This window comes from Brassica napus, unplaced genomic scaffold (genome assembly GCF_020379485.1).
Source record: "Brassica napus cultivar Da-Ae unplaced genomic scaffold, Da-Ae ScsIHWf_1100;HRSCAF=1565, whole genome shotgun sequence".
Classification (NCBI taxonomy): Eukaryota; Viridiplantae; Streptophyta; class Magnoliopsida; order Brassicales; family Brassicaceae; genus Brassica; species Brassica napus.
Window position 1 is genome coordinate 20,001 of NW_026014525.1, and position 17,195 is coordinate 37,195.

A 17,195-nucleotide genomic window follows, 5' to 3' on the forward strand; every position below is an offset into this window, starting at 1 on the left:
TCTCTCGTGTCGCAGATACCCAACTCTGGGTTACCGCACGAGCATCCTATGGACCATCTAGAACGGTTCGAGGATTTAATCGCTGCTATTCGGATGGAAGGAGTCCCCAAAGATTACCTGCTGTGCAAGCTCTTCAGATACACGCTGAATGGAGAAGCGATGCACTGGCTTAGGCAGCTACCCACAGGATCCTTAACATCCTGGGCCGACATCAAGAATGCTTTCTTACGAAACTTCTTCGATTAGGCGCGCACTGAAGAAATTCGAAACAAAATTTCCACATTCTCGCAGGAGGTGGGAGAGTCCTTCAAAGATGCGTGGATTAGATTTAGGTTCTTCCAGTGAGACTGTCCACACCACGGATTTAACGAAGTGCAGCTGCTAACACCACGAGGGCCAAAATCACCCGAACAGTCCACGGGAAGGGCCAGCATGCTGAGTCCAAGGACCAGCGTGCTGAGTCCAAGGACCAGCGTGTTGAGTCCAAGGACCAGCGTGCTGAGTCCAAGGACCAGCGTGCTGATATGTGTACTGATGGACAGCCACGGACGTCCTGCGTGTGCACACGGACACACACGGACAGCCACAGACGTCCTGTGTGTTCTGGCGGACACCCACGGACGTCTTGTGTGTACTGAACAGACAGCCCACGTGGGCTAAAATAACCCGAACAGTCCATGGGAAGGGCCAGCACGCTGAGTCCAAGGACCAACATGCTGATATGTGTACTGATGGACAGCCACAGACGTCCTGTGTGTGCTGACGGACACACACGGACACACAGGGACATCCACGTACGTCTTGTGTGTGCTGGCGGACACCCACGGACGTCCTGTGTGTACTGAACAGACAGCCCATGTCGGCCAAAATCACCAGAACAGTCCACGGGAAGGGTCAGCGTGCTGAGACCAAGGACAACCGTGCTGATATGTCTACTGATGGACAGCCATGGACGTCCTGTGTGTGCTGACGGACACACACGGACACACACAGACAGCCATGGACGTCATGTGTGTGCTGACAGACACCCACGGACGTCCAGTGTGTACTGAACAGACAGTCCACGTGGGCCAAAATCACCCGAACAGTACACGGGAAGGGCCAGCGTGCTGAGTCCAAGGACCAGCGTGCTGATATGTGTACTGATGGACAGCCACAGACGTCCTGTGTATGCTGACGGACACACACGGACACACAAAGACACACACGGACAGCCACAGACGTCCTGTGTGTGCTGACGGACAGCCACGGACATCCTGTGTGTGTTGGCGGACACCCACGGACGTCATGTGTGTACTGAACAGACAGCCCACGTGGGCCAAAATCACCCAAACAGTCCACGGGAAGGGCCAGCATGCTGAGTCAAAGGACCGGCGTGCTGATATGTGTACTGATGGACAGCCACGGACGTCCTGTGTGTGCTGACAGACACACACGGACACACACGGACATCCACCGACGTCCGTGGGTGTCCGCCGTCCTGTGTGTGCTGGCGGACACCCAAGGACGTCCTGTGTGTACTGAACAGACAGACCACATGGGCCAAAATCACCCGAACATTCCACGGGAATGGCTAGCGTGCTGAGTCCAAGGACCAGCGTGCTGATATGTGTAATGATGGACAGCCACAGACGTTCTATGTGTGCTGACGGACAGCCACAGACGTCCTGTGTGTGCTGATGGACACACACGGACATCCTGTGTGTCCTGACAAATACACCCGGACATCCTGTGTGTACTGAACAGACAGCCCACGTGGGCCAAAATCACTCAAACAGTCCACGGGAAGGGCCAGCGTGCTGAGTCCAAGGACCAGCGTGCTGATATGTGTACTGATGGACAGCCACGGACGTCATGTGTGTGCTGACGGACACACACGGACACACACGGACAGCCACGGACGTCCTGTGTGTGCTGGCAGACACCCACAGACGTCCTGTTTTTACTGAACTGATAGCCCACGTGGGCCAAAATTACCCGAACAGTCCACGGGAAGGGCCAGCATGTCGAATCCAAGGACCAACGTGCTGATATGTGTAGTGATGGACAGCCACGGACGTCCTGTGTGTGCTGACAGACACACACACGGACAGCCACGGACGTCCTGTGTGTGCTGGCGGACACCCACGGATGTCCTGTGTGGACTGAACAGACAGCCCACGTGGGCCAAAATCACCCGAACAGTCCACGGGAGGGGTCAGCGTGCTGAGTCCAAGGACCAACGTGCTGATATGTCTACTGGTGGACAGCCACGGACGTCGTGTGTGTGCTGACGGACAAACACGGACAGCCACGGACGTCCTGTGTGTGCTGACGGACACACACGGACGTCCTGACTGACGGACACCACGGACGTCCTGTGTGTACTAAACCACGTGGGCCAAAATCACCCGAACAGTCCACGGGAAGGGCCAGCGTGCTGAGTCGAAGGACCAGCGTGCTGATATGTATACTGATGGACAACCACGGACGTCCTGTGTGTGTTGACGGACACACACGAACAGCCACAGACGTCCTGTGTGTGCTGACGGACAGCCACGGACGTCCTGTGTGTGCTGGCGGACACCTACGGACGTCCTGTATGTACTGAACAGACAGCCCACGTCAGCCAAAATCACTCAAACAGTCCACGGGATGGGCCAGCATGCTGAGTCCAAGGACCAGCGTGCTGATATGTGTACTGATGGACAGCTACAGACGTCATGTGTGTGGTGACGGACACACACGGTCAGCCACAGACGTCCTGTGTGTGCTTGCGGACACCCACAGACGTCATGTGTGTACTGAACAGACAGCCTACGTGGGCCAAAATCACCCGAACAGTCCACAGGAAGGGCCAGCGTGCTGAGTCCAAGGACCAGCATGCTGATATGTGTACTGATGGACAGCCGCGGACATCCTGTGTGCGCTGACGGACACACACGGACACACACAGACACACACAGACAGCCACAGACGTCCTGTGTGTGCTGACGGACAGCCACAGACGTCCTGTGTGTGCTGGTGGACACCCACGGATGTCCTGTGTGTACTGAACAGACAGCCCACGTGGGCCAAAATCACCCAAACAGTCCACGGGAAGGGCCAGCGTGCTGAGTCCAAGGACCGGCGTGATGATATGTGTACTGATGGACAGCCACAGACGTCCTGTGTGTGCTGACGGACAAACACAGACACACAGGGACAGCCACGGACATCCGTGGGTGTCCGCCGTTGTGGGAACCAAAATTTGCACTGTCGATTTCCGTTTAAATAAGGAAACTAGGAAAACCCTAATTTCCCAGAGGACTCGGATATCTGCTAATTACCACATGTCAAGCAATCAGAACACGAGAATAACAACGATAAGAATAAGAAATCGAAAAAAGAGACCAAAGTAGATCTTATTCCGAATCTGCGTATGAGCGTTTACAACAAGGTATAAGCCTGGGCTCGAGAGCTGTCGGAGAGATTCCTAGTTCTAGCAACCCTAAGACGGCTAAGCCTAATTGAGTCGCAGCTCGAAATAACAAAAACGGAAAATTGCCTAAATTGCTCTAAGTGCTAAGTTTGCTCTGAAAAATTCTCTCTTTATGCTCCTCGCCTAGGACTCCTTATATACTAGCTCCAAGGTTGGTTTACGCTTTTAATCTTCTGCCCTTAAGACGTCATAGCATAAAAATGAAGATATTTCATTTTTCCCGATCTTCACAATTATCTTCAAAACATCCGTATTTATCCGCGGAAACTTGACATTTATCCTCCCTTGTGGACCAAGCGTAAACCGTGCGGTGGTTTACGGGCTTTTGGTTAAGAAATCGTAGGATGGGCCTCGAGTCGTGTCTTAGGTCCCTATGGGCCGTCTTCCGACTCGATACGTTTCTTACGATTTCTTTCGATAAAGAACAAACTTTCCGTGGTTTTTAACTCGCAAAGTTTGATCGATAATTTTGAATAGCGGAAAACATAGACTGAGCTTGCTACGGTCTTCGGGAGATAGCATTTTAAGGTTTGACGAGAATGCATGGACTGGTGTCGTCTTGACGTTTCGGAAGAGCTCAGTCGCTATGCAGCGACCGAGCGGGACGAGCTCTCGGTCGAAAGAAAACAAAATATAGGTTCTATTATACGCGGATCCATAAATGATCCAATTACCATCCTTCTTTTTTGTTTTGTAGGAGTTAAAAAAATAATATGATGGTTCCGTTGCTTTATATATCATTTTTTTTATCTGTCTATAATTCAGCAATCCCAAAGTGTCTTTTTTTTTTGTTTTTGTAAATAAGCTTCCGGTGTGAAAACAAAGTTTGTGACGTTGAGATGTGCCCGAATATGGAAAATATCATTTTAAATACCCCTTTCTTATCCCATACTACTCTTTCAATATATAATCTAATTTTTTTAATCTAAAAAATTTCATATCGAATTCGAAGTGCCATGCTATTATTACTTAACTAATTCATATTTCCGAGGGCGAAGGCATAGTATTTTTTCTTTAAAATAAAAAAACTCATTGGTGCCAAGCGTGAGGGAATGCTACACGTTTGGTAATTTCTCCTCCGACTAGGATAAAGGATGCTATTGAAGCGGCAAATCCCATGCATATTGTCTGTACATCGGGTCGCACGAGCGGGACGAGCGCTCGGTCGCTACGTAGCGACCGAGCTTGGCCGAGAGATCGGTCGCTACGTAGCGACCAAGCTTTGGCTCGGTCGCTACGTAGCGACCGAGCGGGTTGGATGCTCGGTCGCTACGTAGCGACCAAGATCGGCTCGGACTTGGTTGCTACGTAGCGACCGGACAGCGTGTATGTGCGGTAGCTACGCAATGATCGAGCTTGGTTCGTTTGCTTTGAATCTTCAAGGATACTTCTTCGTAAAAACTTCGTATTGGTTATTTTTTACGAAAATTATATCTTTCTTTTTACTACCTCTTTCGGAAATGTGATTTCTGAGGGTTTTCGGGTGATAATTCCGTCGTAACCGTTTTGACCCCAATAGTTAGCCCCCCAGCCCGTTAGGACCATGCATCGTAGGGTCCTAGCGTGCGGTTAGGCATGTTTGGCAAGTTAGGCGTGTTGGACGGAATTAATATCCGAAAGTCCGAGTTTGAATAGTAACTTCTCATGCCTATAAGAAGGGAGGTAACTTGTTTCTAGTTTTTCACTTCATTATCTTCTCAAAGTTTAAGAGTGAAAAGGTCCTTTCAATTTTCACTCTCTGGCATTGAGATTTTTCCTTTCCCTCCCTGTTGAGAATGTCTCAAGGGATTTCGGGAAACGCTCGGCCTACTATCTTCAATTGCGAAACTGTCTGTGACCAACGCGGTGAGGTTGTTCGAGAGATCGACTCCGCTGACCCTGCCGAGGCTGACGCACATTGGGTGGCTTTGTCCAACGTGGAAGAACCGCCTCCCGAGCCGTGGGTTCCCGTGAGGCCTTTTTCGGAAAGGGTCATCGGGAGACCGAGCAGGTGTACCCTCCCATTCCTTGGGACCGTACGCAGCTTCTGTCACGTTCCGGAAAACGTGGATTTTCGATTACCCCTCGAGGGGGAGAGGGCTGACGAACATCCCAAAGGCTTTTTTACTTTGTACGAGGAGCATCTGATGCGTGCTCGCCTATGGTTTCCCATACCGTCGGTTATAGTAGTGTTTCTGAACCTTTTGGAAGTTTCGATAAGTCAGATTTCTCCCCGCGGTATAAACCACCTTGTCGGGTTGCTAGTCTTGGGATACGAGCGAGGCATAAAGCTTACTGCTGAATATCTCGAAGCTTTCCTTACGATGTCTCGTGTTGGGGCCGATCGTCTGTATGGTTTTAGACCGCGTACTTTTATGGAGGTCCTGAAAGGATTCCCTCAGGGCGATCGTGGATGGAAGAGTTACTTTACGTTAGATTGGATCAAGCCTCGGTTGCCGTGGAGTGCCTTCCCTCGTTTAGGCGACTGTGGGGGGGTAGGAGGTAACGTGTTGAATGATCACTCGTTATTTTCTTACCACCCACTTTTTTTTACTTTATATCTGAACTATGTCTATTTTGTAGTGCACAACCCCATTCCTCCTTTTCTGGAAGATCTGTGCGTCGTTCGAAACCTTCTCCGTGGTGGCCCGCTGCTTTGGGGTTACTTTTCTCCCGAGAGGGTCCGTGCTGCGGTCGAAACTCATCGATCTTGTTTCAGCTCGTCGATTGATGATGACATGGGGGTGTTTTTTGAAGATACTTCCTTGCCTGCTGTCTATGCCACTGGGCAGAGCAGTGGTCAAAGGCCGCCCGACGCTGAGGATGATGCAGAACCGACCGTTGAGGATCCCGTCTTTGGTGGGTGAGAAGGTAGCGATTGGACGGACTGATCCTTTGTGTCGATGGTTGAGTTGGATTATCGTTTATTTGTTTTCGGCCGAGTGTGGCCTTTTAAATTTGGATTTCGTTTAGGCCTAGATGGCTGTATTTGTATTTTCCGGGACTGGTCGTTGGTGGCTTTGAATCCCTTACCGCTTTACGCAGTTTATATATATGATGAATGTTTCATCTCAAATTTTCCTGAGTATGTTCGAAGTAAATATGAGTTGTCGTCTCATATTTAGTTCCGCTGAGACGTTCAATCTGTTGGTTCATTCGTGATTCTCGTAGAAAATTACTTATCTCTACGATTTTCGGGAACATTGAGATGTGAACAGAGAGACATGGTTTAGGATCTCGTATCTTTTGGATATCATGTCTTGAGATGTTTGAGACCAGAGCGTTGGGTTTAGGGCAAGACCTAGGTTTACTTTCGGTTGAGGTTTGTGCGGTGACTAGCCGGCTATCGTTTTTCCTGTTGCGATTTCTTCCTGACTCGCACCGATTTAAAGTCCGCGATAGGTTCTCGGCTTATATGACTTGTATGGTACGAATCGAGCATCTTCTTAGAGGCAATTTTTAAGCCAACTGGGAGTGCTAAACCAAAATTTCAGATTTTTGTTGTAGCGCGCTTTCGTCCTAGTGTTGGACGTTTTTGAAGATCAAAAGAGTGATCGAGTTGCGTATGTTTAAGACGGCTGGCGTGTTCGTCGGGGCCAATCGACGAACCGGGTGTAAGTTTTTTGTGGTCGCGTTCGGACAATTTGTTAGTATTATCTTCGAATTTAAACTTTGCGACGTCTCGCAGTTGTTTCGAGGATTATACGTGAATCTTTGTGTGTTTGAAAGATTATAATTTTACGATTTTGAGCCGTATGAGGCTGCAGACAAGAGTCTTAACGTTTCCAGGCGGTCCTGAAAGTTTTTGCGTTTAACCGAATCGTAAACGTTTTTGATAAAAAGGAGCAACGTAGATTATAGTATTCATTTTTGAAGTTTCTAAAAACTCGATTACAATAACGAAGATTTTTCGAAGTGGGAGTATACGAGTATACGCACCCACTCCCCCCCCCCTCCTTTTTAGAGAGGGGGATAGCTGAACTCGTCTTTTGACGAGCTGCCTATGTACCCCTTTCGAGGATCAAGCCATCTCGTAGTTTTGCTTCATGCCGCGAGTGTTTTTACTCGGCGGTAGACGTCGCGCTGTCCGCCTTGACTGTGTTGATCGTGGCTGGGTCAACGCTATTTTCCGGATGTTCCGGTTGAGTTGTAGCGTGGGCTTCGGACTCGTGTCGAGTTTCGGCGTCCGATGCGTTTGCGTTGGTAGACAATTTTAATTCGTCTTTTCTTGGGGCGTTTTTGGCTGAAGATGGATCTATCTTCGTGTGTTTGCCGTTTGCAGTTGCAGAAGTCGTGATTTGCCTTAACTTGTGCTCTGCGAGGAAGCATAGCCGCAACTGTTTTTGGCATCCCCAGATAGCCGCGACTTCGCTTGGGGTTGGGAATTTGAGACCCATGTGGTAGGTCGACGGAACTGCCTGCATGGCGTTGAGCCATGGGGTTCCCATGATCACGTTGTAGATAGCGGGATGATCGACTACCGCGAACTCGACGATTTTCGTGATCTCCTTGGCCATGACTGGCAACTGGATCGATCCAAGAGTCATCGATACTTCGCCTGAAAAACCCGTGAGCGGTTTTGGCGTCGGAATTACTTCTCCGAGTTTGATGCTCATCCGCTTGAGAGTGTCGCGAAATATTACGTTGACCGTGCTTCCCGTGTCGACGAGTATCCTTCCGACTTCTAAGTCTCGTATGACAAGATCTATGATGAGCGGATCGCAGTGAGGTTGATCGATGCTGCCGGCTTCCTCCTTTGTGAAGGTGATCGAGCAATTTTGGCCATCTCGGGGAGGAGACCATGTAGGCCAATTTGCACTCGACTCTGCCTTCCATTGGTAAGCCTTGATGGCCGACACAGTGTCGCCGCAGTATTGTGATCCTCCGATGATCATGTTGACTCTGCGACGATTGTTATCATTCCCCTTGTCGTCCGGCCTCCTACCGCGTTTATCCCCGGGTTGGTTTTGTTGAGGGATTTTTCAGCGGGCGGATTTATGTCCGTCTTTCGAGGGCGATCAGAGTCGAGGATGAGATCCTTGACGCTGGTCACTTCCGAGAGCTCTCCAGCGAGCATCTTCGCGGCCAGCCTTGCTCCCAAGACTTTGCAGTTGGTCGTGGAGTGTCCTCGGGACTGGTGGAGCTCGCAGAAGGTGTTTTCGTCGTACCCTTGATTGCGGGTCCACGTGTTGCCCATGGTTCGGCCTTGATCCGAATTGATCGCATAATTATGCGCCCCTTGGAGATCTTCCCCCTCGTGATGAACGTACTTGTCGTTACGAGAGTTCTTCTTTCTCCCCTTCGGATCCACGTTCTTCGAGGATGGTCTTGCCGCCTTATGTTTTTGCGATAAGACTTTAGTTTCTTCCTCGACTATGATGTAGTCCGTCGCTTTGTGGAGGGCGCCCTGGATCGTTCGCGGTTTGTCGAGACTTATCCACTTTCTGAATTTCGACTTGTACCAGAGCGTCTTTCTCAGCGCGTCGATGGCCACTTTGTCGCTTATCCCGCTGACCCTGGACATTATCAGCTTGAACCGACTGATAAACTCGCGGAGGGGTTCGTCTTCCCTCTGGGAGAGACTCCAGATATCAACATCGGAAGTTTCTCTGTCTATGAATACAAAGTATTGTTTGAGAAATTCCGATGCGAGCTGTCGGAAACTCCCGATGGTGTTGCGATGAAGGCGTGCGAACCACTCGAGCACCGCTCCTTCCAGATTTTTGACGAACAGGCGGCAGTAGCCGGCATCCTTTTCGCCGTCCTTCAGTTTAGCTCTTCCCATTGCGATGTGGAAAGCCTGAAGGTGCGCTTTTGGATCGGCCGTACCATCGTACTTTGGTACTTTGATTTTTCCCGGATCAGATACCCTCATATCCGAAATGCGACTGGTAAAAGGGGTCTTCCGAGCTCATTCCAGCAGTCGATCGATTTCGGGGGCAGCACTAGTAGCATGATGGATTTGAGACTTTACGGCCCTTACTTCCGCCGCAGGCTTGGTGATGTAGTCGCGAAGATCGCGGATATCCGATGTTTCGTCAGTAGATTTCCGAGCCTGTCGGCGTTTACTGCGAGTGAGCTCGGTTTGCCTTTCAGCCAGCTCCTCTGGTTCATTCCAATAGGCGATTTCCTCTTCTTCCGTCATTGGGTTTTCGAACGGGGAGCTTTCCCGAGTAGATCGGCTTCTGGTCCTTCTTGGATGTCTGTCGACATCCTCGTCGGTGTCGTTGGAGACATCGCTAGGATCCAGGTCAATGCACTCGGGTTCGTTACCCTCCGAGTCCTTTGCAGGGGGCGGAGGACTTTCAGGGTTCCCCTTTTCGATGGGAGATTTCTCGCTAGGGTTTTGACCCAAGGTCGTTCCCGAGCGACTCCAGATCTGTCGAGTGGGGTAGCGAAGTCGAGCTTCTTCCCGTGGATTTTGGTGGTTCCGCGGGGACGGATTGCTCCAGTCCTTTCCGTTAACGTTTCAACCTGTTTGGTCAAGGTACTCACGAGCTTATCCTGTTCTTCCGACCTTTTCTCATAGGTGGCGAACATCTTTTAAAACTCCTCGAGCGTCCCGGCGTTGGCTTGTGCGTTGGCCGCGGATACGTCCGCTGCTGGAGTGTGGAGATCGGTGCCGCTGCCTCCGTTAAGAGGAGTCTGCACGTTATCCGCGTCGTTAGTTGACATGTCTGACTGAGCGTGATGTGGCTTTTGCGGGTTAGATTGATCCGTACCCACCCTCCTTCTAGCGCTAAACTGTGGGAACCGAAATTTGCACTGTCGATTTCCGTTTAAATAAGGAAACTAGGAAAACCCTGATTTCCCAGAGGACCCGGATATCTGCTAATTACCACACGTCAAGCAATCAGAACACGAGAATAACAACGATAAGAATAAGAAATCAAAAAAAGAGAGCAAAGTAGATCTTATTCCGAATCTGCGTATGAGCGTTTACAACAAGGTATAAGCCTGGGCTCGAGAGCTGTCGGCGAGATTCCTAGTTTTAGCAACCCTAAGACGGCTAAACCTAATTGAGTCGCAGCTCGAAATAACAAAAACGGAAAATTGCCTAAATTGCTCTAAGTGCTAAGTTTGCTCTGAAAAGTTCTCTCTTTATGCTCCTCGCCTAGGACTCCTTATATACTAGCTCCAAGGTCGGTTTAAGCTTTTACTCTTCTGACCTTAATCCGTCATAGCATAAAAATGGAGATATTCCATTTTTCCTGATCTTCACAATTATCTTCAAAACTTCCGTATTTATCCGCGGAAACTTGACATTTATCCTCCATTGTGGACCAAGCGTAAACCGCGGAAATCGTAGGATGGGCCTCGAGTCGTGTCTTAGGTCCCAATGGGCCGTCTTCCGACTCGATACGTTTATTACGATTTCTTTCGATAAAGAACGAACTTTCCGCGGTTTTTAACTCGCAAAGTTTGATCGATAATTTTGAATAGCGGAAAACATAGACTGAGCTTGCTACGGTCTTCGGGAGATAGCATTTGAAGGTTTAACGAGAATGCATGGACTGGTGTCGTCTCGACATTTCGGAAGAGCTAGGTCGCTATGCAGCGACCGAACTTTGGCTCGAGCCCGGTCGCTACGTAGCAACCGATCTTGGCTCGGGCTCGGTCGCTATGTAGCGACCGAGCTTTGGCTCGAGGTCGGTCGCTACATAGCGACCGAGCGGGACGAGCGCTCGGTCGCTACGTAGCGACCAAGCTTTAGTTCGAGCTCGGTCACTACGTAGCGACCGAGCGGGACGAGCACTTGGTCGCTACATAGCGACCGAGCTTTGGCTCGAGCTCGGTCGCTATGTAGCGACCGAGCAGGACGAGCGCTCGGTCGCTACGTAGCAACCGAGCTTGGCCGAGCTCGGTCGCTACGTAGCGACCAAACGGGACGATCGCTCGGTCGCTACGTAGCGTGTATGTGCGGTAGATACGCAATGATCGAGCTTGGTTCGTTTGTTTTGAATCTTCAAGGATACTTCTTCGTAAAAACTTCGTATTGGTTATTTTTTACGAAAATTATTTCTTTCTTTTACTAACTCTTTCGGAAATGTGATTTCCGAGGGTTTTGGGTGATAATTCTGTCGTAACCTTTTTTGACCCTAACAGACGTCCTGTGTGTGCTGGCGGACACCCACGGACGTCCTGTGTGTACTGAACAGACTGACTGACCACATGAAGTCCACAGGAAGGGCCAGCGTGCTGAAGGACCACAGGACCCAGTGTGCTGAGTGGACAGCCACACTGATGGACAGCCACAGACGTTATGCTGACTGGACAGCCACAGACGTGTGTGCTGACGGACACACACGAACGTCGTCTGTGTGTGCTGAGAAACACACACGGACGTCCTGTGTGTACTGAACAGACAGCCCACGTGGGCCAAAATCACTCGAACAGTCCATGGGAAGGGCCAGCGTGCTGAGTCCAAGGACCAGCGTGCTGATATGTGTACTGATGGACAGCCATGGACGTCATGTGTGTGCTGACGGACACACACAGACAGCCACGGACGTCCTGTGTGTACTGAACAGACAGCCCACGTGGGCCAAAATCACCCAACAGTCCACAGGAAGGGCCAGCGTGCTGAGTCCAAGGACCAACGTGCTGATATGTGTACTGATGGACAGCCACGGACGTCCTGGGTGTGCTGACGGACACAAATGGACACACACGGACACACACGGACAGCCACAGACGTCCTGTGTGTGCTGGCGGACACCCACAGACGTCCTGTGTGGACTTAACAGACAGCCCACGTGGGACAAAATCACCCGAACAATCCACGGGAAGGGTCAGCATGCTGAGTCCAAGGACCAACGTTCTGATATGTCTACTGATGGACAGCCACAGACGTCCTGTGTGTGCTGACGGACGCAGACTGACAGACACTGACACACACGGACAGCCACGGACATCCTGTATGTGCTGGCGGACACCCACTGTGACACCCCCGATCGTAGATAACCAGAAATGACACGGTCGATGTTCCCTGATGGTCGACCCGAGGTTCTCGAAATAAATCTGATCACCTTAGACCAACAACCAAAGAACACAGACACTCCTATCGGATATTACTCTAGGCTTTTCAACCCGATAAAGCAATATTCGATAGTTAGTTCGTCCCGGACAAGGACTAATATCATATGAGAACTCGTGATTTATAAACATCTTTTATACATTATTTATTTATTTTAAACATCTTACAAACTGTTATAGTTTACCCTACGGCCTATCGCCCAACAACGTTTTAAGTAAATATATATCAAAACGTACGTTGCAAGGACAACAAAATACTACCGCTGGTTGGCCGCTCCTTCCGTCCAAAAGATTTAAGTGTCTCCCGCCTAAGGTTTACCTGCACACACAAATGAGTCATGAGCAACTAGTTTACTCAGTGAATCTAGAATCACAACACAATCAATAACAATCAAGCAATTATCAATGCATATACATGATCATGCAAGTACTAGTACTATACTTTAATATCGATCATCATTGTGAATTCTTATTTTAAACATCACTTCCACAACACCCGCCCGTTACCATACTCATATAATACAATATATATACTAGACCCGAGAAACCACTAAGGCTAACCGAGACTAGTGAGTTAGCATCACCATCATTGTCGAATGTCCGGTATGGACAATCCGACACTGCATCGTCATGCAGTACACGGTCTCCAGGGAGCTACCCCATCATCGTGTCTTCATGACCTTGTTCCGTTCGCAGGACCAAGTCACGGTAATGCGGGGACTTTAGGGATAGTGAATATAACAAGACTTCACATGATTTTACTTCCATAATTATTCCAAAATTAATCCTTAATTAATCATAATTAACTCTTAACTAATCCTAGATTAATCCTTAATTAATCTCATATTAATCCTTAATTAATCCAAGATTAGTACTTAATTAATCATGATTACTCTTAAATTAATTTCAGATTAATTCTTAATTAAACCAAGATTAATCCTTAATTAAACCAAGATTAATCCTTAATTAAACCATGATTAATCCATAATCAAAACCATGACTATTTCATAGTTAAGATTAGTACTTGAGAACAAGTACTAAGATTAGGATTAACCTCACTTTAAAATTATTCATTAAGTGTAAGTGTTTACCATGAGTAAACACAACACCATTCTTAAATATTCAGACACTTTACTAACTTAATCAAGGACTCATTCATGATCTATCTCAACATCTGTCTAGACTCACCTAAAGAACAGTCTTGAAACTGGCTTGGACAAGACTTAAGTTCCTCTTGAACAAAGCTGAATGGACCTGAGAATGGACAAGGTTCTGATCGGTTACTATGGTTAACTCAACAACTCATCTGACTCACATGATTGTGGCTTACCAAGGGACTGAATGGATAGGATGGGACTAGCAAAGCTCCACACCTTAGCTGATCAAAACAGGGCAAGGTTGGGTTCAGAACATCAACAATCCGACAGTTCGGTTCAAGCTAAACAACTTAAATCAAATCAGTTCAAGCTCGGTTTCTTTCATAACAGATCAGATCAGTTCAGTTCTATTCAGTTAACAACAGTTCAAGACAAGATCAGACTGAGTTTAGTTTCGTTTAACTCCAATCAATCCCTAACACCTTAGCAAACTGTTTTAGGAGATGGATTCAAACCGAAACTAAGCAAGAACTGAACTGTATCATAACTTAAACAACTGATCCGACCCAGATCTAAGGTAGCCATGAACTGTTCTGATCAGATACTGACTTAGGCTAGGAGACCAAAGCTTACCAAGACAAACCAAAGGACTAGATGGCCTCAGCTGATCCTCTTCTGCAAGGTAAGCTTGTGGCTGGACTGATCAAAGAGAAAGATCAAGGTCTGATCATGATCTGAACTCAACTAGGTCTAGGGTTTTATTTAAAAATCTCACCTTCTGATCTTTCTCAAGAACCAAACTGAGCTAAGGTTGAAGATTAGGTCACCACCAATTTGTTTCTTGATTTTTCTCACTGAGTTTTCTGTTCTTCTTTCTCTCTTTCTCACTGAAATTCTCTAGGTTTTTCTGCAGGGTTCTGAACGTGGGAAGCAGCTGGAGGAGGGTTAAATACAAGCTGTGGTTGCTTCACCTGAGGGTTTAGCTCATAACAAAGCTTGGCTGAGAGCAGACAGCTGGCAACCTGTTTCATCATCTACACCATACTGTCCTTTCCCTCCCATGAAGTAGTTTCCAGCCAATCATAAATAATTAAAGGAGGAAGCAAGCACACAGGCAGCTTGTGATTGTCATGTGCCATTTACTGAAGAAGCTAAGAAAGCAGGCAGGTGCAAGTCATGTGATTAAAGACTGAGCAAGCAGGCTGGTGGAAGACATGAGTCTGGTCCAAAATTACTTGTAGCAGTTGGTTGATAATTTCCAATAATTTATAACTAAATATTCCTTGTCTTTGGCTCTCGTCTTGTTCTCGGAAAATCTCTTCCAGTTTAATAAAAATTCGACCAAAATATTTAAGACTCGACCAAACTATCAAGTGAAGGTCTTTCAACCACAAGACAGTCCCGTCGAGAAATTAATCTACTGGGTCGATTTTTATTTCTTTTAATCATGGTCGAACCAACTAAAAACTGGTCGAGTGGGATTTTTCTTGACCAAAAATTTATTGGCTCGTGAGGGTTATTACACCCACGGTGTAGTAACCCTCATGAGCCAATAAATTTTTGGTCGAGAAAAATCCCGCTCGACCAGTTTTTAGTTGGTTCAACAAGGATTAATAAAAATAAAAATCGACCCGGTAGATTAATCTCTCGAATGGACTGTCTTGTGATTGAAAGACATTCACTTGATAGTTTGGTCGAGTCTTAAATATTTTGGTCGAAGTTTTATTAAGCTGGAAGAGATTTTCCGAGAACAAGACGAGAGCCAAAGACAAGGAATATTTGGTTAAAAAGTGATTTAAAACTAAGTTATGTCCTTCACCAACTTCTGAGATAATTTTAGAACTAAGTTATGTCCTTCACCAGCCTGGTTGTGCAGTTATTCAGTCTTAGACCTGCTAAGCGTCAAGCCACTGCTGGTAGGGCTTACGCTTTAGAGTTACCAGGACCATCAGGAGCAACACATAGTTTTGTAGCTCCCGAAGTAGCATCCCGACTCAATGGAGAATTCACTAAGGTGAATTTATCCATTCCCGTTCTAACTCCCGGAGATCATGTTCTTGAAACTGAAGGTTGTATTCTAACAGTTCCAATCATTATCCAAGATATGGTTTTTCCGGCTGATTTGTTAGTTCTCCCCTTAGAGAGGTACGAGGTAATCTTAGGGATGGACTGGCTGTCAAGTTACCGAGCTCACCTGGATTGTGGTCGAGGGAAGATTGTTTTTGAGAGAGATACCCAACCCTCTTTAGCTTACCATGGCATAGTACCAAGTGATGGAGCGTCACTAGTGTCAGCATTGAGATTTGAAAACCTTTTGGAGAAGGGTGAAGAAGTATACTTAGTGACCTTAGTTGCTGGACCAGTAGAAGACAAGAAAGAGCAGAACATGGAAGAAATACCAGTAGTCAAATAATATGAGGACGTGTTTAAGGCATTAGAGGGATTGCCGCCATCTAGGAGTAACCCCTTTAGTATAACCTTAGAACCCGGATCAGGTGCAATAGCAAAGGCACCATACCGAATGGCACCAGCAGAACTCGCTGAGTTGAAGCAGCAGTTAGCTGATTTGTTAGACAAAGGTTTCATACGTCCTAGTTCATCACCATGGGGAGCACCCGTGCTATTTGTAAAGAAGAAAGACGGAAGCATCCGTTTATGTATTGATTATCGTGGAATCAATAAGGTAACCATAAAAGACAAGTACCCACTCCCAAGAATTGATGAGCTATTAGACCAGTTACAAGGTGCAAGCTGGTTTTCGAAGATTGATTTAGCTTCAGGTTATCATCAGATTCCGATTTTCGAAACCGATATCATGAAGACCGCCTTTAGAACCCGCTATGAACACTTTGAATTCGTAGTAATGCCTTGTGGTCTTACATATGCCCCGGCTGCATTTATGCGACTGATGAATGAAGTATTTTGGGATTACCTGGATGAGTTTGTTATCATATTCATTGACAACATCCTCATATATTCCCGAAGTGCAGAAGAACACGACAGGGATCTGCGACTAGTTTTGGAGCGTCTCCGAGATCAAAAGCTTTTTGCTAAGCTTAGTAAATGTCGTTTCTGGAAAAGAGAAGTTGGCTTCTTAGGACATCGAGTGTCAGAAGAAGGAGTTGCCGTCGATCCAGAAAAGATAGCTGCTATTAAGGAATGGCCGCATCCGACTTCTGTTACCGAGATTCGAAGTTTTCTTGGATTGGCCGGCTATTACAGAAAGTTTGTCCCAGGATTTGCAAGCGTATCAAAGCCTTTGACTCGTCTTACCGGTAAAGGGATTGCTTATGAATGGAGTATAGAATCCGAGAAAGCATTCGAAAAGTTAAAAGAAGCTTTGACGACTGCACCTATCTTAGCATTGCCTAAGCCTAACCAACCATACACTGTGTATACGGATGCATCTCATGTTGGTTTAGGTTGTGTGCTGATGCAAGACGATAAGGTAATCGCCTATGCATCTAGGCAACTAAGAAAGCATGAAGCAAATTATCTGACACATGACCTAAAGATGGCTGCAGTAGTATTTGCCCTTCGGATTTGGCGATCAAATTTGTATGGTGAGAAGATCCAAGTGTTCACGGACCATAAAAGCCTTAAGTATATTTTCACTCAACCTG

The 17,195-nt window shown here is 47.5% G+C and overlaps 1 protein-coding gene and 1 non-coding gene across 2 annotated transcripts; one reads left to right on the forward strand and one right to left on the reverse strand.

Annotated features, from left to right (window-relative positions):
- Positions 1-259: 259 nt before the first annotated feature.
- Positions 260-365, reverse strand: LOC125595970. The gene has a single exon (XR_007330730.1). It is a non-coding gene; the product is annotated as a small nucleolar RNA R71 (small nucleolar RNA).
- A 15,056-nt stretch (positions 366-15,421) lies between these two features.
- Positions 15,422-15,985, forward strand: LOC111205572. Its single transcript, XM_022701642.2, has one exon. The coding sequence runs from the start codon at positions 15,422-15,424 to the stop codon at positions 15,983-15,985; it is 564 nt and encodes a 187-aa protein (XP_022557363.2).
- Positions 15,986-17,195: the final 1,210 nt, after the last annotated feature.